The sequence below is a fragment of the Macrotis lagotis genome, chromosome 5 (genome assembly GCF_037893015.1).
Source record: "Macrotis lagotis isolate mMagLag1 chromosome 5, bilby.v1.9.chrom.fasta, whole genome shotgun sequence".
In the NCBI taxonomy this organism is placed as follows: domain Eukaryota; kingdom Metazoa; phylum Chordata; class Mammalia; order Peramelemorphia; family Peramelidae; genus Macrotis; species Macrotis lagotis.
In genome coordinates, this window is record NC_133662.1 from 138,054,971 (window position 1) to 138,081,104 (window position 26,134).

Below are 26,134 nucleotides of genomic sequence, written 5' to 3' on the forward strand. Positions count from 1 at the left end.
GCCACGGTCCTCCCTCCCCCACAAGTTAAATTTTATGATCAGTCTTCTACCTCTTAGAAGGCAGAATATTTCTTTTTTTTTTTGTCTTCTAGAATCTTGATTGGTCATTTTACTGATCAGAATTCTTAAGTCTTTCGAAGTCATTTAACTTTAGAATATAATCATTGTATAAATTATTCTTCTAATTCAGTTCACTTCACTTTGCACTAGTTCAAACAAATCTTCCCAGATTTCTTCTTTATCATTAAGGCACAATAGTATTCTATCACATTTATGTATAGGAAGACATACTGATCGAAATAAAAAAAAACAAGTTTGACAGTATATTTTTATATTGTTTTTTTTTTATTTAATACCACACTTGCTAGCTGAAGTTATGGTGGAATCATGGTCACCATTAGAGTATAATCCCAAACCCATTCTTAAACAACCAGAGCAAGCATCAATCCACAAACAATGTAGTTAACCTCTGTTGAGGCTATGAGAACTGAAAATAAAGACAGGGAAAAACTACATGGAGCTTGAAATAGGTTAGTTCTGAAATATCACCATCTATTCAACATTCAACAATCATCGATTAACTAGCTATTACATGCAATCAGTTTTACACACTTGGAGATATACATAGGTAAATGTCATGATTCCTGCCTCTGTAAAACTTAAAGTCCAGGAGAACATTAGGGAGCAAGTATAACCCAAATAAGAATAAACTGTTCAAGATGGATTCAAAAACTCCCCCCAAAACCTGTGGTTCACTTTTTTTTTAGTTTTATTTTGCAAGGCAAATGGGATTAAGTGGCTTGCCCAAGGCCACATGGCTAGGTAATTATTAAGTGTCTGAGACCAGATTTGAACCCAGGTACTCCTGACTCCAGGGCTGGTGCTTTATCCACTGTGCCACCTAGCTGCCCCTGGTTTACTTTTATTTATACCTTTTAAGGTTTACAGAATTTTTCTCTCAACAACCCTAGAAGATATGTGATATATATAGTCCCAACTACCTATTAAAAAAATGGAAAGGTTGGTGTCCAAGATTACAAAGCTAATAGATGACACATCTGAGTCTCCAATCCAATATTCTTAAACTGATCACCTTAAAACAATAACAAATTCTCTCTTAATCTTCAAACCTGCAAAACCCCCAAACATTAGGAAGGTAACAAATTTCAGCCCTCTTCCTCAAACTAGGATTATAGAGTCATAAGGTCATTAACTGAGGATTGGAAGGGACTTTGGAGATCAGCTAGTCTGGGCATCATCAAGAAATCTTAGTTGGCAACTAGGTGGCACAATTGTGAGAACACAGAACTTGGTTATCAGGAGAATTCATCTTCATGAATTCAATTCTGGCCTCAGACACTTACTAGTTGTGAGGTCCTGGGCAAGTCATTTATCCATGCTTCCTTCAGATCTTCATCTGTAAAATGAACTGAAAAGAAGTGGCAAACTATTCCAGTAACTTTGTCAAGAGCTTTCCTGACTAAGTGGGTTCATAAAGAATTGGATAAGATTGAAATGACTGAACAACAAAGAAATCTATATTAACACTAGGTAGATAAAGGAGAGGGACATATTTTTAATTTCTTTTTTATTTTTAAACTTTATTTATTTTCATCCATATTTTCAAGTTACAAAATTTCCCTCTCCCCTCCCTTCCCATCCCCCTCCCCACAACAGGAAATAGTCAGGTTAGCATTTTACATACATATTTTGTTAAACAGGTTTACAAATTAGTAATATTTGGCATGAAGAATTACGATTAAGGGAAAGAGATATATAAGAGATATTTTTTTGTAAAGTATTCATGAGATTCGGAAGGGTTGTTTTTTTCTCTGTGTTTTGTTTTGTTTTGTTTTTCTTCCTCTGGTTGGGGAAAATATAGTCCATAACCAGTCAAATACGGTTGTCCTAGCTCTCTGGATTGCTGAGTGGAGCTGTTTCCATCAAAGTTGTTCATCTCATAATATTGTTGTTGATGTGTATATTTTTCTCTTGGTTCTATTCCCTTCGCTCAGCATTGGATCCCATAAGTCATTCCATGCTTCTGACCCTTTATGATTTCTTATAGAACAATAGTATTCCATATCCCTCAATTTACAATTCTTTGCCAATACAAAAAGAGCTGCTATGAATATTTTGGAACATGTAGGACTTTTCCCATTTTTTATCATTTCTTCTGGATATAGATCTATAATTGGAATTGCTGGGTCAAAGGGGATAAACAATTTTATTGCTCTTTGGGCATAGTTCCATATTGCTCTCCAGAAAGGTTGGATCCATTTACAACTCCAACAGCAATGCATCAACATCCCAATCCTCCCACAGCCTATCCAACATTGATCATTTTCCCTTTTCCTCATCTACGATAATCTTTTTTTTTGAGGTTTTTTTTGTAAGGCAATGGGGTTAAGTGGCTTGCCCAAGGCCACACGGCTAAGTAATTATCAAGTGTCTGAGGTGGGATTTGAACTCAGGTATCCTGATTCTAGGGCTGGGTCTCTATCTACTACGCCACCTAGATGCTCCCCATCTGGGATAATCTAATAGGTGTGAGATGATGCTCATTGTTGTTTTAATTTGCATTTCTCTAATCAAAAGTGATGTGGAGCATTTTTTCATGATTTAATTTCTTTTTTTGAAAACTGTATGTTCATATCCTTTGACCATTTATCAACTGGGGAATGACATGTGATCTTATAAATTTGTTGCAATTTTCTACATATTTTAGAAATGAGACCTTTATCAGAACTCCTGGTTGTGAAGATTGTTCCCAGCTTTCTAATTTTCTTAGAATTTTGGCAACATTGATTTTATTAATTTAATATAGTCAAAATCATTCATTTTGCAGTTTATAATGTGCTAAATTATAAGTTTATCCCTTTCCCATAGATTAGATAGAGTATTTTTGGTTTATTAATTTATCTATGGTATCACTCTTTATGTCTAAATCCTGTACCCATTTTGACCTTATTTTGGTATAGGGTGTGAGATGTGAATATATGCCTAGTTTTTGCCATACTATTTTCCAGTTTTCAACAGCAACTTTTTGTGAAATAGTGTGTTATCCCAGAGACTGATGTTTTGGGGTTTGTCAAATAGTCGATTGCTGTAGTCATTTACTAGAGTTTCTTTTGAACTTATCCTAATCCACTGATCCATTACTCTAGTTCTTAACCAACCAGGTGGTTTTGATGACTGCTGTTTTATAGTATAGTTTTAGATCTGGTAGAACTAGGTCACTTTCCTTTACCTTTTTTTTCAGCAGTTCCCTTGCTATTTTTTTTAGGTTTTTGCAAGGCAAATGGGGTTAAATGGCTTGCCCAAGGCAACACAGCTAGGTAATTATTAAGTGTCTGAGACCGGATTTGAACCCAGGTACTCCTGATGCCAGGGCTGGTGCTTTATCCACTACACCACCTAGCCACCCCTCCCTTGCTATTCTTGCCCTTTTGTTGCTCCAGATGAATTTTGTTACTATTTTTCTAGCTTAGTAAATAAAGTAGTTATTTGGTAGTTTGATTGATATGGCACTGAATAAGTAATATAATTTGGATAAAATTGTCATTTTTATTATATTAGCTCAACCTAACCATGAGCATTTGACATTTTCCCAGTTACTTAAATCTGACTTTATTTGGGTGAGAAGTGTTTCATAATTGTGTTCATACAGTTTCTGGGTTTCTCTTGGGGGGCAGATTCCCAAGTATTTAGTGTTGTCTACAGTTATTTTAAATGGAATTTTTCTTTCTATCTCTTGCTCTTTGGCTTTGTCATTCATATATATAGAAATGCTGATGATTTATGTGGGTTTATTTTATATTCTTCTCCTTTGCTGAATTTGTTAATTGTTTCAAGGAGGTTTTAGATGATTTTCTTGGGTTTTCTAAGTATAACATCATAACATCTGCAGTGAAAGTTTTGCTTCCTCATTGCCAATTCTGATTCCTTCAATTTCTTTCTCTTTTCTTATTGCTACTACTAACATTTCTAATACTATATTGATTAATAATGGTGAAAATGAGTATCCTTGTTTCACCCCTGATTTTAATGGAAATGCTTCAAATTTATTCCCATTTTATATATATATATAATATTTGTTGATGTTTTAGATAGATACAATTTATTATTTTAAGGAAAACTGCATTTATTCCTAAACTTTCTAGTGTTTTTAAAAGGAATGGATGTTGTATTTTATCAGACTTTTAAAGCATCTATTGATACAATCAAATGATTTTTGTTGGTTTTCCTATTAATATGTTTAAAGATATTTAATATTTTCTTAATGATGAACCATTCCTGCCTACCTGGTATAAATCCAATCTGATCATGGTGCATTATCTTGGTAATAACCTGTTGTAGTTTCATTACTAAAATTTTATTTAAGATTTTTGCATCAATATTCATTATGGAGATTGGTTTATACTTTTCTTTGTTTGTTTTGGTTCTTCCTGGTTTAGGTATCAGTACCATGTTGGTGTCATAAAAAGAGTTTGGCAGAGCTCCTTCATCTTTTTTTTTAGAAATAGTTTATGTAGAATAGGAATTAATTATTCCTTAAATGTTGAGTAGAATTCACTTGTAAATCCATTTGGACCTGGAGACTTTTTCTTAAGGGAGTTTATTGATCGTTTCTTCAATTTCTTTTTTCTGAAATGGGGTTATTTAAGTAATTTATTTCTTTTTCTGTTAATCTGGGCAGTTTCTATTTTTGTAAATAGGGGTTAAGTGGCTTGCCCAAGGCCACACAACTAGGTAATTATTAAGTGTCTGAGACTGGATTTGAACCCAGGTACTCCTGACTCCAGGGCTGGTGCTTCATCCACTACGCCACCTAGCTGCCCCGTTATTTTTGTAAATATTCAACCATTTCACTCAAGTTATCTAATTTATTGGCAAAGTAGCTCCAAATTATCTCTTTAATTGGTGGTTAGTTCACCCTTTTCATTTTTGATACTGGTAATTTGATTGTCTTCTTTCTTTTTTAAATCAGATTAATCAAAGGTTTGTCTATTTTATTGGCTTTTTCATAAAACCAACTCAGTTTTATTTATGAGATCAATGGTTTTCTTGTTTTCAATTTTATTAATATCTCCCTTGATTTTCAGAATTTCTAATTTGGTATTTAATTGGGAATGTTTAATTTGTTCTTTTTTGAGTTTTTTTTAGTTACATACTCAATTCATGGATCTTCTCTTTCTCTATTTTATTTATATATGTATTTAAAGACATAAAGTTTCCCCTCAAAACTGCCTTGGCTGATTGCATAAATTCTGGTATGATATCTTGTTATTATCATTTTCTTGGTTATAATTATTGATTATTTCTATTATTTGCTATTTGATCTACCCATTATTTAAGATAAAGTTATTTAGTTTCCAATTAATTTTTGGTTTATTGTTCCATGACCCTTTATTCCATGTAATTTTTATTGCATCATGATCTGAGAAGTGTATATTTATTATTTCTGCCTTTCTGTATTTGTTTATGAGGTTTTTGTGCACTAGTACATGGTCAATTTTTGGTGAAGATGCCATGTACTGCCCACTAAGTTTTCTCCAGAAGTCTATCATATCTAAGTTTTCTAAGATTTCATTTACCTTCTTAACATTCTCCTTGTTTATTTTGTTGTTAGATTTATCTAGTTCTGAGAGTAGGAGATTGAGATCTCCCATCATTAAAGATTTGCTGTCTATGTCTCCTTGTAATTCACTCAGTTTTTTCTCTAGGAATCTGGATGCTATACCACTAGGTGCATGCATATTTTGGAAGGATATAGCTTCATTACCAATGGTGTTTTTTAAGAAGATGTAGTTTCCTCCTTATCCCTTTTAATGAGATTGGTTTTTGCTTTTATTTTATCTGACATTAGGGTCCCACTACCCTAGATTTTTTTTTTTACTTCAGCTGAGGGATAATATATTTTACTCCAACCTTTTACTTTTACCTTATGTGTATCTCTCCATTTCCAGTGTGCTTCTTGTAAACAACATATTGTACGATTCTGGTTTTTAATCCATTCTGCTATCCTCTTCCATTTTTTGACCAGTTCATCCCATTCACATTCACAGTTAAGATTACTAATTCTATATTTATCTCCATGCTATCTTTCTCCATTTATATATATCTTTCCCTTTCTCTTATTCCTCCTCACCAAAATTTTACTACATTTCTCCTTTGACTTTTAAAAATTTAACTTTCAGTTCTTTTCACTTATACCTTCCCTTCCCTTTTATCAATCTCTTCTTCTCTTATCTTTTCCTTTTCCAGTCCCTCCCTTCCCCATAGATTAAGTTAGTTTTTTAAACCCAGGTGGGAATTTATCTTATTCCCTCACTGGGCCAAATCTATTGAATAGAATTTACTCAGGATTCACATTTTCCCTTTCACTCTAAAATTAAAAATCTTTGTGCCTTTTCCCTTGGTGTTATTTATCACCCTAATATTATTAATCAGGTATCATCAATCACAGTTTAATTATTTTATTGCTTGATAAACTCCTATTGTTATTAATATATAATCACAGATTATTTACTTGCTTGCTTGATAAGCAGCTTTGACTCAAATTGCATCAAATTATAATTATTATCATTTTTTACTTTACCCCCTTTTCAAGTATCTTTCAAGTACACACAATCCTCCTCAGGAGCCAAAGTGTCATCCAAAGCCATATTGTTTCTTGAACTTTGTGCTTCTCCCCCAAGGCCTATTTTCTTTCATACTTTACCTTCCTGCTCCCTGCCCAGGGTACTTAACCCCTTGTTAAGTGAAGCACCAGTTAAGTCAAACCCTCACTTAATTAACTGTAAGAATCTCAAAGATCTCAAAGTACTGGGAGGCTCTGGAGCTTTCACCTGAGAACTTATAAATGATTATAAATTACAGAGATACTTACTCAGGTCCTTGTAGTTTATGATGCTTAAAGGCCTCTAAGTACTGGAAGGCTTTGGAGGTCTGAGAACTTTATAAATGGTTTTAAGTTACAGAGACACTAACTCAGGTCCTCACAGTTTATGATGCCCTCATTAGGCAAGGAACACCATGGGATTAAAGTGGGTCAAAAGATAATGAGACACAAGTTTAAAGTAAACACCCCTGCTTTTCTTCAGGGCATTTTGATTACATAGTGATATGATCTTTGACCTCTACAATGGAGAGATGAGATTCAATTATACCCATATACTTTAGGTTCATTCTCTTCAATTATATTCTACCTTCTAATTATCCTTAGAGAAGTAAAATTCTAAAGAATTAGAAATGTATATCTTCCCTTTTAGGGTTGTATAAAATTTGATAGTCTTGACCAATATTTATTTTGTTTTGTCTTGTTTTATCCTTCCCATTTTCATTTACATTTTTTTAATTAAATGCTTGAGTTATATATTTGGTGATTGAATTCTTTGTTCAATTCTGGTCTTTGCAGCAGAAAATTCTGGAAGTCCTCTATTTCATTGAACATCCATCTTTCCCCTGACAATATATGCTAAATTTTTCAGGGTAATACATTCTGGGTTGTTATCAGGTCTTTTGCTCTTTGGTCTTTGAACTTTCTCTTCACCTATTTTGAAAAGGAGGCACCAGTAAGAGAACATAACCCAATCTTGTCTCAGATAGCAAAATGTTGTTCTAGATCTGTCTCCCAATCCTTCAATGTTGAGACTGATAGATTCTGTGTGACTCTGATACTGTTTCCTTTATATTTGAATTGTTTTCTTTTTGCTGCTTGCAATATTCTATTCTTTATTTGTAGTTTTTATCCTGGGGTCTCTTTCTGGAGGGACTCTTTCAATGGTTATATTGTTATCTTGTTCCAGTAGATTTGAACAGTTTTTCCCTTATAATTTCCTGCATGATGCTTTCTAGGTTCTTTTCTTGATCCAGGCTTTCTGGCAGTCCGATGATTCATAGATTGTCTCCTGGATCTATTTTTTCATTTCATTCGTTTTCCCTAAAAGGTACTTTACATTTTCTTCAATTTTGTTCAATTCTTCAATTTTTGTCTGATGGAATCTTGTAGTCTTGTAGATTCATTGGTTTCTATTTGTTCAATTCTAATTTCTAGGGTTTTATTTTCTTCGATTAACTTCTATGTTTCTTTTTCCAGTTGGTTATTTTTACTTTTAATGGAGTCACTCTTTTTGGTCAATTTTTCATAATTTTCCTGCATGACTTTCATTTCTTTTTTTTCATTTTTCTTCTTCCTCTCTTCTTTGGTTTTTAAATTCTTTTTTAAGTTTTGATGAACTTCTGTATTTTAAGTCCAATCTATAGACTGTTTTGATACTTCCCTTGTGAGTGATTTTTCACTACTTTCTTCTTCAGACATGGCATTGAAGTAATCTTTGTAAAGTAGCTTTCTATAGTGAGTATTCTTTTTAGCTTTTTTGTTCATCTTTACTATTTTAGTTCTGCTTCCTCTGCTGTTGTTATGCTTGTAAGGACTTGGATTGCACTGTGGCTTTCCCACTTGCCTCCTGGACTTTACTTCCACTTTCCCCCAAAGAGACAGACCTTCAACAGAAAATCCACCAAGATGTCTACAATTGAAAACTTCTTTGAATGTTCTCCCTTTCTCTTTTGTTTTTGGTGGGATCTGTAGTTTGAATGTTAGAGTAGAGGTTTCATTTATCTTTGGTAGGGAAGAGCTCCCAGAGCATGTTAGCTTCACGCTGCCATGTTGGCTCCACCCCTGGAAGTCTGAGAGGGACATATTTTGAAATAATGGTGATAGAAAAACTATTATAAAATAATATAGTCTTAATTTTGGAGTTAGATATGTATTTTAAAGGAAAGTGTTAGGGATTAGAGATCCAAACCCTTCATTTCTGAGAGAAATTAGTATCCTAGAGAGGGCAAATGACTTGGCTAAGCTCACATGGGTAGAAAATGGCAGTGTCTTTCTGTAATCTTTATAGGTCTGAATATATGTCTGAGTATAGGCAGGAGGTTGAAACAGAAAACCATTCATTTCCTTCTGTGGCCCCACCTTTGGAATGTGGGTGTTGCTAATCAGGTATAGTCACCTTTTCTTCTTTTACTTGTCAATTCTTATACCCTAACCACAATCCTTGATTCTACTCCTGAAGTGAACTTTCTCTTCACCTATTTTAAAAAGGAAGAATGAGTAAGAGAACATAACCCAGTCTTGCCTCAGATAGAAAATGTTGTTCAATTCATTTTTAACCTAAGGCAAAGGAAAGGCAAAGGTATCTCATGTGAACTTAGACAAACATCAAAGTCTAATTGTTGAACGTTTATGAAATGCTCATTATTTACAGGCTATAGACATAAATCCTTCAATGCTCTGAGCATCTGAAGGGTCAACATTTTAGTTCTTCTTTCAAATGAGACTTTAAGACTAAAATACTTTCAAAAGATAGATTCATCAGAAAGATAAAATGAAAAACATGAGATAAAACAAGAATCTTTTTTGTCACTGGCACAGCCTTTCATCAAAATTATACTTTTTTCTTTTCAGAATGCATTAAATTATTACTATGTTCACATCATTCAAGAACTGATATATTCAGGTAGATGAAATCTATTACTCAAAGCAATAATATTAATGCCCCTCATTCATGATTATTTTAATAACATTCATTTAAAAATATTTTATAAGTGGCTGTGCCAAACACTGGGGGAGATAGTCAGCAAACATAAGACAATGTCTATCCTCAAGGAATTTATAGTCTAGTGTAGCTTAAAAGGCCTTATTTTGACCTACATATATACACTTACCTTCATTCCTCTCCCTCCTTTTGACTTTTTTTCCTTTTTTGTTTAGCAAGGCAATGGGGTTAAGTGACTTGTCCAAGTCACACAAGTAGTAAATGGTAAATATCTGAAGTCAAATTTTATTTCAGATCCTCTTGACTCCAGGGTCAGTGCTCTACCCACTATGCTACCTAGCTTCCCCCTCCTACTTTCTCTTACTTTCTTGTCCTTCCAGCTTCCCTCCCTTCTTTCCTCCCTCCCTCCATTTCTTTCTTTCTCTGTCTTTCTCTGAATTGGTCACTCCAATCTGCCCTTTGGCCGGTTGTGAGGGATTGGACCTCCTGAGTTCCATTGCTGCTTCTCCTTCTCAGTGTTCTACTGGGCAAACCTATTGCTCTTCAGCTTTCAAACTGATGAAACAGTGACAAACTTTTGACTCACAGTTTTCTTTAACAGAACACCGAGGAAGTGCTATGATGACATAATGACTAGTGGTAATTTCCTTAACTAACAGAACTGCAAACTCCTCAAGTTGGTAATCTGGGCCATGCAGAGAATCACAGCCAGTTGTTGCCTCAAAAGGATTTGCTTTAATCCAATTAGCTCTTAGTCATTCAAGTCTTTTTTTCCCTAGAAAAATCAGAGCCCATAGTAAAATAGATACAAAGCTTGTTTTTCCCTTTTAAGCCAAGTCAAATGAACAAATGTGCTTTATGTGTGTGTGTGTGTGTGTGTGTGTATGTGTCTGTATACATGCATACATATACATACACAGTACTTTGCAAACCTTAAAGAGTTATATCAATGCTAACTATTAATATCAAACCAAGAGAAGGTTGTAGAGAGAAACCAGGCATCTCAGAGTGATTCCCCCTTTCTCAGATTGTAAGGGGCACAGGATCAAACAGCAGTAGGATTCAGTTCTTTTCCAATCATAAGTTTCCTAGTAACTATTTCAGCCTTTTCTCCATCCATTTGGCAAAAGCAGTGTCACTCTTCCTATCAGTAAAGCTTCCAGCAAAATAGCTTAAGCCTTCCTGTCAGTTTACATTCCTGCTAGATTATTCACAATTTTTTTTCACACTTTCAATACAGAAATCAGAACCTCTTCATGGTTAATGACTCATCTTTATTTAAGGTAAAACTCAAGACTGACCTTTCTATAAGATGTAAAAACAACAGTCTTTAATCTTCCTGTAGTTTTCAAAGTTATTAGATCTGAAAAACAATCAAACGAAAGTGAACGGATTCTCTGCAGCAATTGCTAATTTAGTTGACTCTGCCTTCAAACAAGTCCCTTCATTTGAGGACCTTATACTAAGTACCTTATACTAAGGTTGTTAATTATAGTATTGCAAGGTGCTTTGCTCTAAGGGGCAGAAAAATAAGAAAAAAGAATGAGATCAACTTGTAAAGAAACAGTCTGTCAAAATGATGAGAAGAGACATCAATCGTTAGAAGAACTTGATTTCATATCTGGCCTTAGATACTTATTAGCTATGAGATCCTAGGCAGTCACTTAACCTCTATTTATCTTAATCCATTGGAGAAGGAAACCACTCCAGTGTCTTTGCCAAGAGAACCCCAATAGAGGTTATGAAGAGTCAGACATTGTCCACAGGGTCATGAAGAGTAAGACATGACTATGTGCCAATACTAGATGATAAGCATTATATCTGGAATTGGAAATGCAAAAACAATATCCAAATATTCTTAACCTTAAGAAACTTGAGGGGGAGACATTACTATTACTGTTTGTATCACTACTACTATTACTACTATAGCTACTTCTGCTGCTGCTACTGTGCTGATGCTACTGCTATAGTGGTTGCTCTTACTACTAACAATAACAACTCTTATTGTTACTGGTACTGCTACTGTTGCTCCTGTTACTGCTACTCTTATTACTATTAGTGTTACTTTTGCCACTTCTACTATACTAGTATTAGTTCTATTACTTCTACTGTTGCTATTACACTATAATTACTACTACTGCTACTAGAATTACTACTACTACTGATAATTCATATCCTGCTTTAAAGTTTTCAAAATGCTTTACATGTGTTATTTCATTTGATTGTCAAAACTTGGAGGTAAAAACCATGAATATCTCCATTTGACAGAAGCAGAATCAGTCTTAGACAGGTTAAAGTGACTTGCCAGCATCATATAGCCAAAAATATCTGGATCTGTCTTTCTTTCTCCATTTAGTATTCTATCCACTGTGCCATCTAGTGAATTAAAAAAAATAAAAACATAAATCTAAAATAATTTCACTTAAGGTACTAGCTACTAGGGGAAGCAGGAAAGGCATCATGTAAAAGGTTAGGCTTGACCTGATCTTTGAAGGAAACTATATAAATTGGATAAGGAAATTAATGCTGAAAGAGGTTGTAATTTTCTTGTAGTTAGTCAGTCAGGTGCAATTCATATTCAGACCTGGGTCCCCTGACTCCAGGTTCAGTTCTTTTCACTACATTTGGCTACTACTCTTATATTGTGGCTTAGCAGTAACCTGGAACCCTAAAGCTAGCCAGTGAGTTAGCAAATTACATTTATTCAATGTCCACTTGACTATATTCTCTACCTTGTAGGAATCTCTAATCTATCCCTCTTTTCCTTTGTGAGGCTTCCTTTGACATTGTAAGCAATTCAGCATGTCCCAAGGAAGAGCCTGGCAAGCCTCCAATCCTCTAAAAAGTACCCTGGAAGACATTTAAAAGTGGCTATGATTGAAAGAAGGAATGAATGATTGAAAAGACATTTATGAAGTGATTACCATGTGCAAAGTTCTGTATTAAGTACTGAAGAAATAAATAGAAAAGATAGCAATTTTGTTCTTAATTCATTCACATTCTTTTTTGACTGTTAATTTTTGCTTATTTTAATAGTTTTTTTCTAATTATATATCAAGACAATTTTTTTACAAGATTTTGAGTTCCAAATTTTTCTTTCTCCTCCCCCCCCTCCTTTCCCATATTCCTTAAATGGCAGGTGATTTGATATGGGTTTTATATGTACAATTATATAAAACATATTTCCATATTAGTTACAGTTGAAAGAATTAAACAGATCAAAAGGAAAAACCCACAAAAAGTGGAAAAAAGTATGCTTCCATCAGCATTCAGAATCTATTTGTTCTTTATCTGGATGTAGATAACATTTTTCCATCATGAGTCCTTTGCATTTGTCTCTTTGAAATTACACACATTCTAATGGGGGAGAGGGGAGACAACAGTTATAATTCAGACAGAAAGACACTCCCCCCCTTAGAGTGAAGCAAAACTTCTCTGATGTTACTTTCATTGATAAAAATCAACCATTTTCTTATACTGAATTGTTTAGCAATGCCAAAGACCTTTGAGATGAAAATGCTTTTCTCTTTTCTGGGTTTTCATTAGCTGTGGTTGTACATCTACTGAAATAGGAGTTAGGTTGTATCCCCATAGACTGCTTTCTGGGATGATGGTTGCAGATGCAGGGCCATTTGTCTGGAGGAGTTAGGGTGCTGCCATTCTTGAAGCTCTTGAGTTTACCCTCAAGTTGGTGGAAGCTGGTTTGCAGTAGATATTGGTGGTGGACAGGAGAATAGACCTAATTTTTATAGTGATTATGCCCCTCAATGATGGCTGTTAGTCTTAAGTTACAAGCTAGGGTGGTGTTCTGAAGGCTCTATTTCTTGCAAGGTCATTGGGTTCAGAGTCCTGGGCTATCTCCACTGGGGACTGAGGGGATATGGTAATTGAGGCAGGAGTGGTGATTAGACTTGTTTGGAACTTGATTCCAGTGTCTCTCTCAGAGGGTCTTCCTAACTCAGCTAGACTTACTGACTTGTCTCATACATGGCAATTAGTTTCACTTGGTAGGGATGGGCAACCCCTTCTCCATAGTCACTATTCCTTGTCTATTTGTTGTTTCATGAACACGGAATTCTATCTCCTTGTTTTTACACAGGCTGATTCCATTCCTGGAATGTATCTTTCTTCTCCAAACCTTCAGTTTCCTTCAAAGTTTAACTCAGATGCGATCTTCTTTGAGAAGACTATGTGAATCTCCCTCTATACTATTTGTGTCTCCTCAAATTGTCTTGTATTTACTCAATTATAATATTAATTGAATGTTATTTGTATCCCTATGGAATAAAAGTCTCTTGAAGTCGAGGAATATTTTCCATTTCTGTCTCTGTTTCCCAATGAATAGGACTGAGACTAGGTACTTAAAATGCTTTTTAAAATGAGAGATTCAAAATGGTATAAAGGAATGTACAAAACAGAATCTTCCTCAATGATCATTTTATAGAATTCTACCAGTAGTAGTAATAGAAAGGTCCTAGGCTCTTAGTTTACCTTTAACTACAAATAAACAAGTCTAGATTCTTCAGCAATAAAATTAAAGAACCATGACTCTCATTTTTCATCTTTTTAAAAAAAAATTCTTGCAGTCCAGTTAAGAGGCATGAAACTCTGATGAAAAATCTTTTAGTTTTATTTATGTCTTCCAACACTTACTAATATTTGTTTGAATAAACAATGAAACAATCAGTGTCCTATCACTAATCTTTTGTCACCTAAACATAGACTTCTCCCTTTAATGGCATTGACTATTATAGTAGAATTTACTACACTCCATGCTGGCAACTAGATAGCTCAATAGGGTACTGGATTGGGGATTAGGAATTCATGATTTCAATTCTGGCCTCAGACACTTACTGTGTGACCCTGGGCAAGTCACTTAATACTGTTTGCCTCAATTCCTCATCTGTAAAATGAGCTGGAGAATTAAATAACAAACCACTCCAGTATCCTTTTTTAAAAAATAGGGTCATGAACAGCTTATATACATCTGAAATGCCAAACTTTAGTCAGAATTAATGTTGCTGGAGGAAACATCAACCATCTCATATATGCAGATGACACCACTCTGATGGCAGAGAGTAAAAAAGAATTAAGAAGCCTCTTGATGAGGTGAAAGAGAGGAGTGTAAAAACTGAATTATGTTAATCTTCCTATTGACATAAAAAAACTAAGATCTTGAAAACTGGTCCCATCACTATCTAGCAAATAGAGGGAGAAAAAAATGGAAGCAGGGCCAGATCCTATATTCATGGGTTCAAAGATTGCTGCTGACAGTGACTGCAGCAATGAAATTAAAAGACTCTTACTTGCTCCTTGGAAGAAAATCTATGGCAAATCTGGACAGCATACTGGAAAACAGACTCCTTGCCAACACAGGTCTGTATTGTCAAAGCTATGGTTTTTTTTCCAGTAGCAATATATGGCTGTGAGAGTTGTATGATAAGGAAATCTGAGTGTGGCAGAATAATTAAAACTTTCAAATTGTGATTCTGGAGAAGACTGTTAAGAGTCCCTTGGACAGCAAGGAGATTAAATCAGCTAATACTTTGAGAAATTAATTTAGACTACTCATCAGAAGGTCAAATACTGAAGCTAAGGCTTATAAATTTTGGTAACAATGAAAAGACAGGACTCATTGGAAAAGAGTTGGGAAATAATTGAAGGCAAAAGGAAAAAAAGTGGTAGAAGAGGATGAGATAGATAGATAGTATCATGGAAACAATGATCATGAACATGAACAGACTTGGTGAGATAGTGGAGAATAGAAGGACCTGGATTGTTATGTATGGTCCAAGGGATAAAGAAGAACTATGAAGGCAGGGATTGTGCTTCTTTTGTATGTATAAGATTTTGAAGTAGATAGAGTGAGGGAGATAGAGTGTCATCAGGGAGACCTGAATTCAATTTTATTCTTAAATACTTATGATCTTATCCTTACGATCTCAGATACAGACACTGTGTGATCCTTGGGTTAAAACAACACCAACTTCCCAGGGTTCTAGGGGTCAAAGTAGATTATATTTGTAAAGCACTTTACAAAGTTTAAATCGTTATGTAAATACAAGTTATATTTATTAGCATTATATAATATTTGACATGGATTACACCATAAATTTAGAGCTGGAAGGGAAGGAGTACAACATCTTCATTTTACAGATGAGAAACTGAGGTTCAAAAATTTTAAAAAATATTTGTCAAAGAGTAGTAGAAAGTAGTAGAGCCAAGATTTAAACTAAGACTCTGGGCCTCAGAATCAATAGACTTTCAAAGTATCCTCAGGACCAGGGATATAAGAGGCAGTCAATAAACTCTTTTCTTTTTTAGGTTTTTGCAAGGCAAATGGGGTTAAGTGACTTGCCCAAGGCCACACAGCTGGGTAATTATTAAGTGTCTGAGACCAGATTTGAACCCAGATACTCCTGGCTCCAGGGCCGGTGCTTTATCCACTGCGCCACCTAGCCACCCCAGTCAATAAACTCTTGCTGATTTAATGACGTACTATATATATATATATATATATATATATATATATATATATATATATATATATTTCTCTCTCTATATATATATTTCTCTCTATATATATATTTCTCTCTCTCTCTATATATATATATATGTCTCATATATATATATTTCTCTCTCTATATATATATATATATTCTCTCTCTATATATATATTTCTCTATAACTGACCCTAAAGACAAACATTAAATAAACATTGATTAAAGAAAGTCTTTAAAAAAAACAGTCCACTTCTTCCCTCCTTTCTGTCAATACTTTCCTTGTCCTTTGTGCCTCTTGTTAGCAAGGAACTACTCCCTGATTATATGACTCATTTCCATAAGGACTGAGTCTTCCAAAAGGGAACATCATATGAAGGGAGAATAGCATTTTGTTCTTTCATGGGGGGGGTACTTTTTGTATCTCTTCCATCAAGTTATCTTATTATTGTAGTAGTAGAATCTCTTTGTTTATATAAAAATAAATCCATTTTGATGCCGAATAATGTCCTATAGTGTATATGTTTGAATAGGGTAATTTTTAAAAGGTTTTTTGTTTGAAATCTAGTTTTCTTTGATCAATCCAGTTGGAAATTATTTTTTTCTCTATTGCATGTTTGTTTCAATTTTATGTTCTTTTTGAACTCTATTATTCACAATGGTTGCTGCATAGTTTACTTATTTATATATGTCACATGTCTCATATGTACCTTTGGTACCTTATAAAGTGCTTAAAGGTAGAAACTGTGGAGTCATTACCTTTGCATTACCTTATTTGTATCATATATCATTTGACATGGGATTTACAATAGATATGGAGTTAGAAGGGTCATTAGCTAGAATAATTATAAATTACCTAGATGCCCCAGTACCTAGAAACAAACTTTGTAGAATAGTTCACTTAGGAAGGAAAGAAGGAGGGAAAGGAGGAAGAAAGGAGGGAAGGAGGGAAAGAAGGAGATAGACAAGGAAGAATGCATAAATTTTGCTTTATTTATTTATTCATCCAGGTCTAAATGGTTAGTCCCCCCCCCCATTTCAAGAGAAGATTGCCATAATGGATTTCAAAATAATTTTATTTTAGTAAAGCTAAGAGAACTCCATTATCAAACTCCACCCTTATCCTGTAATGCTACATTTGACCTACATTCAACACCAAGATGCTTATAATGTTTCTGAGAGCAAGAACTTAATTATGTGATCATGAGAACTTTATAAGAATAAAGCTCTCTAATAATGAGAAGAAATAGTTGGGGGTGGGGAGATTGACAGAAGGGGCAAGCTATATGGAGTGGGTTTTTTTCATAGTACAGACTTGGTATATTTTTGGAGGAACTTAGAATTCCCAATTTGACAGAAATGAAAATTGAAAGAGAATTACCTTTGTAATTTGTGTTGAACCAGGAAGGATTTGTCTTACAATCAAAGGGTGCCGGGATATTCAACTTATTCATTCTGGAGAAATCACAAAAGGAGATGTTTTTACTACAGTAAAGGCAATTTCTAAGTCATTTAATCACATAGATATATTCATACAGGAGGCTAAAAATCCATTTGCTACAGCTGAGCTGTGTTAAATTTAAAGTTTAGGTGCCCTGGATTGAAGCTACAAAGCTCTTTGAATGAATGACTAATCTCCACACACTGTGCTCAAGCTCTCAGCTGTAACTTTGACAACCCCTTGTATCTGTTAATCAGTTTTATCCTCTCTCATAAGCTTGGGAGAGATTCCCTACTTCAACAGAGGTTAAAATTGATGGAAGGTGGACAGTCAGCTAGCTGTCACCTGAAGCTTCAAGCCCTATTCACTTCAGGTACCTGAGAAGGAAAGAGTCCTGAAGCTTCTTCACAAGTGTAATGCAAGAAGCTGGCTCTCAGTCTGCAGAGAGAGGCTACTAAATGATCCCTAAAGACCACAAGACAGCAGCTTATTTATGTCTCCTTCTCCTCTTCTGCCCAGCTGGCCACACCTCCTTTCAAGGCACCGAAGCAGCTGGGACTAGGCCTGAGCACAGACCCAGTTTGTAGTGGCTTGGCCTCCAACCACACAGAAGAGCCTCAGTACCCAACTCAGCAAGCCAGACCAAAAGAAAGTCTGTGCATTCATTTGCCTGGGGAACCTAGAAAGGCCTAATTCAGAGTATGTGAAATGAAATTAATTAGTACAACCGTATGAAATTACGTTCAAATTTAGGACTGAGGGAATTACACATAGCAATGCAATCATTTAATTAAGTCACTCATTTAATGACATCCTAGGTTCTTCTTGGAACGAAAACTCCAAGTCATTACTCCTGACTGTAGTGAGCTATAGAGCACTCTGACTACTATGACCAGAAAGTAGAAATGATATCTTAATACTTGAATAGTAGTTTAAGCTTTTCATTGAATGTGTGTTTGTATATATATACATATATGTGTGTGTGTGTTCTCTCTCTCTCTATATATATATATACATCATTTCTGTACATAAAAATAGGAAACATACATATATGCATAATATATGCTTCATATGTTGTACAAAGTGTTAAAATGGAAGAAAAAATGCAGTTATAGAGTCAGGGAATCAGTTCAAATCTTGGTTCTGATGTTAACTACTTGTGTGACCTTGGACAAATCACTCAGTTTCTTCACCTGCAAAGTGACTGGATTAGATTACATGATTTCTAAGTTTCCTTCTAACATTAGTTATAGAATTCTATATTCCTAGAATGGTCTTGCTCTTCTACTTATGGTATGGGGATGCCATCTATGGGCACTGAATATAATATCACTATAATTTAATAAATGACCTTTGCTAGCCTGATAACTTTCTAACATGATATATATTTAGGAATCATCAAGTGCTGAATTCAAATTTGGACTCAGATATTAACTGTTTGTGTGACCCTGGGCCATTCTCTTAACCTATCTACCTCAGTTTCCTCCACTGTAAAATAACAATAATAATAGTACTTGCCTCCCAGGGTTGTTGTAAAGATAAAAGAAGAAAACATTTTTAAAGCACTTTGCTAATCTTGTCCAAATTCTTAGCTGTTTTTATCTAGGCTGATTCTCAGACAGGAGAAATATAGCCTATCACCAAGCTTGTATTCTTCAGCTTAACAGGACTGCTAAAGCTTTTAATTTCCTGGTATAGCCTTAATAGTAATAAGGATAATAACACAAATGACTAACATTAAACCTCTTTGAGGTTTGAAAAACATTTTATAGATGTTATCATATTTGAGCCTTAAAACAAACCTGAGAGTAAGGTTCCATTATTATTCTCATCTTATAAATGAAGAAATGGAGATTTGCAGAAGTTAAATGATTTGTTCAAGGTTATACACATAGGAATCATCTGAGGCTGGATTAAAATTCAGATCTTTCCTATTCCAGTTGCAGTAGTTTATCTACTTTGTCACTCAGCTGCTCAAGAATTCAAGGCTATCCCCACATTCAAGTAAGATATCAGAGTAAGTCTTGAGCATGTATATGACAGGTGAGTGTGTACACACTCATACATGAATATATGTATAAATATCCATGCATGTGTACTTAATACATAAAAATTATATATAATTCTCATTTCATCCTCACAGAAATTATGAGATTATCATCTCAATTCTTCATTTGTTTATTTATTTATTATTTTAAATACTTTATTTTCCAACTACTTGCTAAGATAGTATTCCTCAATCTTTTTTGGTAAGGTTTTGAATTTCACATTTTCCTCCCTCCCTCCTCTTGACAGAAAGCAATATAAAATAGGTTACACATGTATAACTATATCATCCCAATTTGAAAGATAAGGAAGTGGAGGCCTTGGAAGCTAAGTAATTGATGAAGTCTACATAGCTAGTTAATGAGAGTTCCTGTATTAGAATCTAAATCATCTGATTTTAGGTTAGTAGTTCAAAGAAATATTTTAAAGGATTTTATATAGTGCCTAGTATATAGGAGGTGCATAATAAATACCTATTCCATTTTATTCCACTATAGGATATTTACTAAAAACAGCATTGGGTAGATTAGAGGTGTTAAATTCATAGACCACAGCTGGAAGTGACCTAAAATACTTCCTAGTATAGTCTTACAGGTTAAAATATAACTGAGAAATAGTTAACAAAATAAATAGAAGTAAAATAGAACAGGCAATATTAATGTGTGCTTTCTAAGTCAATATGTCACTCACAGGGACTTAGGTAAGGTAAAGTATTCTATTTGAGTTTGACACCCTTGGTGTAGACTGATTTTGAGCAGCCCAAACTACAAATTTTAATGGAAAATCATCAGGTAGACTTCTTTACTAGTCTAGGAAAGATTTCCTTTAACTTTTGTGACATGAGAATCTTACCCACATCCCCTGCCTTGCTAATGTATTTAGAGTTGAGATCCTTTCAAACATGAAATTCAGTCCCTCAAAATATTTTCTACCACTGCCCGAGGAGATGAATTTGTTTACTTTTACATCAAAAAAGGGAAAAATATTAGACTGATAAAACTATTGGTAGTATTCCACTACAGATCAACAAAATGAAGTTCTAGATTCATAATTCATAGGCTTCTTTTATTCTGAGCTTAGAGGCCATTCAATCCAACTCCCTTATTTTATGGATGAGGAGGCCAAGAGAACTTAAATCACTCACCTAAGATCACATAGATAATAAGTGAAAGAACAAAGATTTGAACCCAGGTACCCTGGATCCAAAGGCATTGGTTTTTGCTTCTGTACCACACTACTAAATGGATATTACAAATTGACCAGTCAACAAATGCTCAGAATCAAGTAGTATATGCTATAGAAAGGACAGACACAGAAGAAGTTTCAAGAGAATAACCTGTGAGAGAAGACACAGAATGAAACTGAGAGTTTAACTCCTCAGTTTTAGGCAACAGTTCTTTTATTTTTACTATATAAATATTTCATTTATTTTCCAATTATATACAATAGTAGTTTCTACCTATCATTTTTTTTTGTTTAGGTGTTGAATTTTACACATTTTCCCCCACCCTCCCTTCCCCTCAACAGAAGGCAGCCTGATAATCTTTACATTGATTTCATGCTATATGTTGATCAAAACTGAATGTGTTGAGAGAAAAATCACATCCTTGAGGAAAAAATAAAATATCAGAGATAACAAAATTATGTTGTACATAAGACAACTTTTTTTTAAAATTAAGGTAATAGTCTTTGGTCTTTGTTTAAATTCCATAGTTCTTTCTCTGGATACAGATAGTATTCTCCATTGCAGTTACCCTAAAATTGTTCCTGATTATTGCACAAATGGAATGCGCAAGTCCATTAAGGTTGATCATCACCTCCATGTTGCTGTCAGGGTGTATAATGATCTTCTGGTTCTGCTCATCTCGCTCAGCATCAGTTCATTAGGCAATAGTTCTTAATCACCTAAGAATCAGAGATAATGGTTCCTGTCCTTGGGGACTTTATAGTCTATTAATGGAATATTTAGCACATGAACCCACTATCCAGATAATAAGTGGTTTGTATACAAGAGGGGGCAAATCAAGTGCTCTTTGAAAAAGAATTGTTCATTTTGGAGTTAGTATATATAGGAGGAGGAATGTAACATAACATGACTATATATATATATATGCATATATATACTTATGTTGTTATATTACATCATGTTATGTTATATTACATCACATTATGTTATATTATGTTATATTATATTAATTATATTATATTATATTATTATATGTTTATAATGCTACCTTGTTCAATAACTTACAATGGGATTTCTATTACCTACTTTTTAAAAATGTTTTATTGTTGTCTCTTGTTTTTGAACAACCATTTCCCTGGATTTTGTCTTCTATCTATCAAATTCTTCATTATGTAGGGGAGTTGATTTTTTTTTTCTCATTGACCAAAATACAACATCAAAGCAGTCAGGTTTTTGCTGATGACAGACAGGCATAGCGAAAGCAAGATATGAGTTTCACTTCTGTTTTGAGTCAAATTCATTTGCATTCAAAGCAGCTAGAAGCTTGGAAGTATTTAGTCTAATATGAAAGTTATCTATAACAATGTACTTTTGTCTATATCCAGACATGAGGTCTATAAAAAAGATTTCATCTCTTGGTGTACATTTTGCCAACTTTTTGTTAACTGGGGTGATGGCTTACTAAAGAACTGTCAGCCTCTCATTATGAGAGAGGTTTTAACCACTGTACCTAAGCATGGTATTTTCCAAACTTTTTTGATTATGGACCCTTCTCAGTATAAAGTTTTATGTATGTACCACCAATATATCCATATGTATTTAATCATAAGTTATATTAATATACTATCATGGTTATTATGAATTTATTATAAAATTATTATAAAACTGAAAATATTATAAAACCTAAAAAATAAAGATTGGAAGAAATAAAATAATGAAATAATATTTGATCCCATAGTCTAGGGTTCTAGGAAGTCAATGGATTTTATCAAGTAGGAGAGAGTCATGATATGACCTGTCTTTGAAGGAACATATATGAGAAATCAAATATGAGATTTTTATAGCAGTGAGGGCAAGACAAATGAATAACTGAACATGGGTTTGTGAGAAAGGGAGGGAACAGATGTGAGAGATATTGTCTTGGAAGAAAATTTGGTAACTGATTAGATATATAAAGGAAAATAAAAAGTTTAGGGTTATAATGAAGTTTTAAACTTGGGTGACTGGAAGGATGATGGCATCCTCCAAAGAAACAGAAGTTTGAAAGAGGAGTGAGTTTTCTTTTCTTTTTTTTGGGGGGGGAGGAAAAGGTAATGTAATGAAATCTGTAATTCAAATTGCAACTGGTCCCATGCCCCCTCCTATTGTTTGTGACTAAAATTGTTTCAATGAAAATTTGGTAAGGAGAGGGATATTGTTACTTATTAGTCACCACCTTAGTTCAGTCCAGCATAAGGCAAAGATGTAGGGACACTGTTGTGGGAGCAGTGGAAAGGAGGGATTTTGCCTAGGTAATTGTTGTGGGTACCTTGGTCAGACTTAAGTTAAAATCACTTTGAGAGGTTAATGCCTAGGCATTACGAAGGGAAACCAGTGATGGGAAAGAGAAGAGTGGGGAGTGTTGAGTGATCATATAAAAGAAAGAACTATAGTTGTATTAGAGTTAAGCCCATACTAGATGGTGATAGGAGAATGGTACATGATCTATCTTCTCACATTCTGATTGTTGGATCATCCACTTATTGAGATCCTTGCATTTTCTTGGAGAAATTCCAGAGCCCCTGTAGGTACATGGTCCCTATTTTGAACAACCTAGAAGAGGTGAGCTCAGAATATAATAGCAAAGAGTACTACAGTTAAAATTTTCAGAGACATCACTTAACCAACAGAACATCATGCCAGAAGAGGTTGCTACATGTAAAGTGATCACAACTGGATCAGCAGAAACTGGCAGACTTTAGTCTTAGCCATAAAATGAAGTCAATTGGGATTAACAGAGCCTCTCAGAGATATGATGCATTGTAAGGCATCAGTCCAATGAAAGCAGCGAGATGACACCACTAGAAAATATCATTGATTTTATAAAGCTACTTTACACATATAATCTGGTCAAACAATCCTCATGTGAACACTTAAAATGTGATTTTATAGATATATACACACATATATGTTCACTCCCCATAGGAAGTGAATGTATTTATGAGACAGTCCTGTGTTTATGGAATAATGTTCTATTGTGAATAATCTCACTATTCTATTTTATGTAATAGTTTTGCTTTGAACTAGATATTTTCTCTGACAAGAAAAAAAGTAAACACAGGAATGGTCTCATGAACTGTGTGGGATTGAATGGATTCTTTCCTATAGAGTACTTTGGTGGGGATAATATATAGGAGGTGAGATCCTCAAATGCTATCTTTGTAACTAAGAATCTTCCACAATATTTAAACAAAGTCAATCAATGCAAAAATCCTGTCTGTCAACATACACCACATGTCATATCCATACTTCTTATGTCTTTATGCAGAGAGAAAAAAAGTAGCATTATTTCCAAATAGAATTTGTAGTAACTTTGAGATGGACCTTGACAAATCTCTGGTTCCAGGTGACCATGCTTAGCAATTTCACTGTGACATATCAATTTTCAGCATAAGCTTATCTGAAACCACAGGAATGTACTTTGTTTTTTCTATTTTTTTACATATTCATGTTTTACTTTGATGAATCCTTAATAGTATGTTTGCCACCTAATGATATCTGTGTTCCAAAACAGATTTGGAGATTTCTGGAGCTTCTTAGCCCTGCTTTAAGTGTTAGATAGGCAGAATAAATGTAGCTACTGCGCATATATATATATATATATATATATATATATATACATATATATGCATATATGTATACATAGAAAAATATATATATACATATACATTTATAGACATACATCTATACAAATATGTATATATATATGTAAATGCAGGTCTATCTATCATCTCTCTCTCTCTCTCTCTCTCTCTCTCTCTCTATCTATCTATGCTTATGTTCAAACTCATGGGATGCAGGAGAGCAGGGATCCCATGGAGTCTTCCAGTGAGGGGAATGAATTGCATACTAGGGCAAAAGATATCTGATCTAGTAGGGGAATCTGATGCTGTGCAGGTAAAATGAACAAGTACCTCTCTGTCATTTATAACCTGGAGCTAGGGTGATGATTGAGGAATAGACCTGTGGTGAGTGGTGGAGGACCATGACAAGGAGGAACTATGGGCAACAAGCAAGACCAGAAGAGAGTGCAACAACTGTATGACTCAGACCTTAGTAACAGTATGTTATCTCATGGTTAGTCCCCAGACAGGTCTGAAACCTACAGTAGAATAACCATCACATAGAACTTGGATCAAAAGATCTGTCAATCTGAACCTGAAGAGTTATCTAGCTTGTTAATGGTGGCTGAGTCCAGCAGTACTCTACTAGAACTTGAATCAGAGGCAAACCCACAACCTATGTTGCTCAGACCCCAAACCCAGGTCAGGAGCTTGAAAAAATAAAATTATGAGGGAAGTGACCAGAATTTCCCTATACTAGACCACTCTATGTGCACTAAAAACCTGAACTGTTCTTTAGAACCCTAAGGAATATAACAAATCGATATCCAAAAGAAGATAGCAGTAAATTCAAGAGTACTAAAAATAGAACTAAGTAAAGTTCAGACATTCATTTCATAAGTGCACAGAGTCTGGCCCTAATACAAAGTTTGAGATCAGAAGTACAGATAGAAGAATCAGAAAACATAATGAATCACATTATAAAAAGTTTTTGTGGGGTCAACTAGGTGAAAAAAATAGGAGGAAAGATAAGAAATCTACATTGCAAAAGAGTTGGCCTGAAAAAACAGATCATGAAGAGACAATTTAAAAACATAATTAAACTACCTAAAAATCATGACAAAAATAAAGAACCAGACATCATATTTCAAGAAATTATTAAAAGAAAACTTTCCAATCATATATAACCAAAGAGTAAAGTAGAAATAGAAAGAATCCACCGGACATTTCCTGAAAGAAACCTCCAAATGAAAACTCTTATGAACATTAAAGACGAAATTCAGAGCAGATCAAAGGAAAAAATACTTCAAGCATCCAGAAAGAAACAATTCAAGTGCTGAGGAGACCCATCCAGGGTCACTCAAAATTTAGTAGTTATTATAAAGTAGCTAACTTGGAAGATGATATTCTGAAAGTCAAAAGAGATAAGTAAAATCATAAAGGGAATGGAACTCAAATTAAATAGAAGACTTCCAAATATTCCTAATGAAAAGACCAAAGGTGAACAGAAACTTTCAAGTACAAAAACAGGAGTCAAGGGGAAATAAAAGGTAAATAGGAGCAAGCAATCATAAAGTGATTAATAAGGAAGAAATATTTATTTTCAAAATAGCTTGATAATAAAAGTTTTCCTTCAGAACCCTAAAATCACAGGGTTAGAGAAGGAGTCAATGATACAGAGGGATCAGATATGGTTTTGTTATGTTTCAATGATTTTTTTTTTTAGGGCTTTTGAAAGGCAAATGGGGTTAAGTGGCTTGCCCAAGGCCACACAGCCAGGCAATTATTAAGTG

At 34.3% G+C, this 26,134-nt stretch overlaps 1 protein-coding gene across 1 annotated transcript; it reads right to left on the reverse strand.

Annotated features, from left to right (window-relative positions):
- Positions 1 to 374: 374 nt before the first annotated feature.
- Positions 375 to 20,852, reverse strand: TMEM244 (transmembrane protein 244; the record flags this gene model as incomplete). Its single annotated transcript, XM_074190038.1, is given in 3 exon segments — positions 375 to 487; positions 17,448 to 17,521; positions 20,806 to 20,852. Coding segments are annotated over 3 exon segments (234 nt in total), but the record flags the coding sequence as incomplete, so codon positions are not given.
- Between the last annotated feature and the right edge of the window lie 5,282 nt (positions 20,853 to 26,134).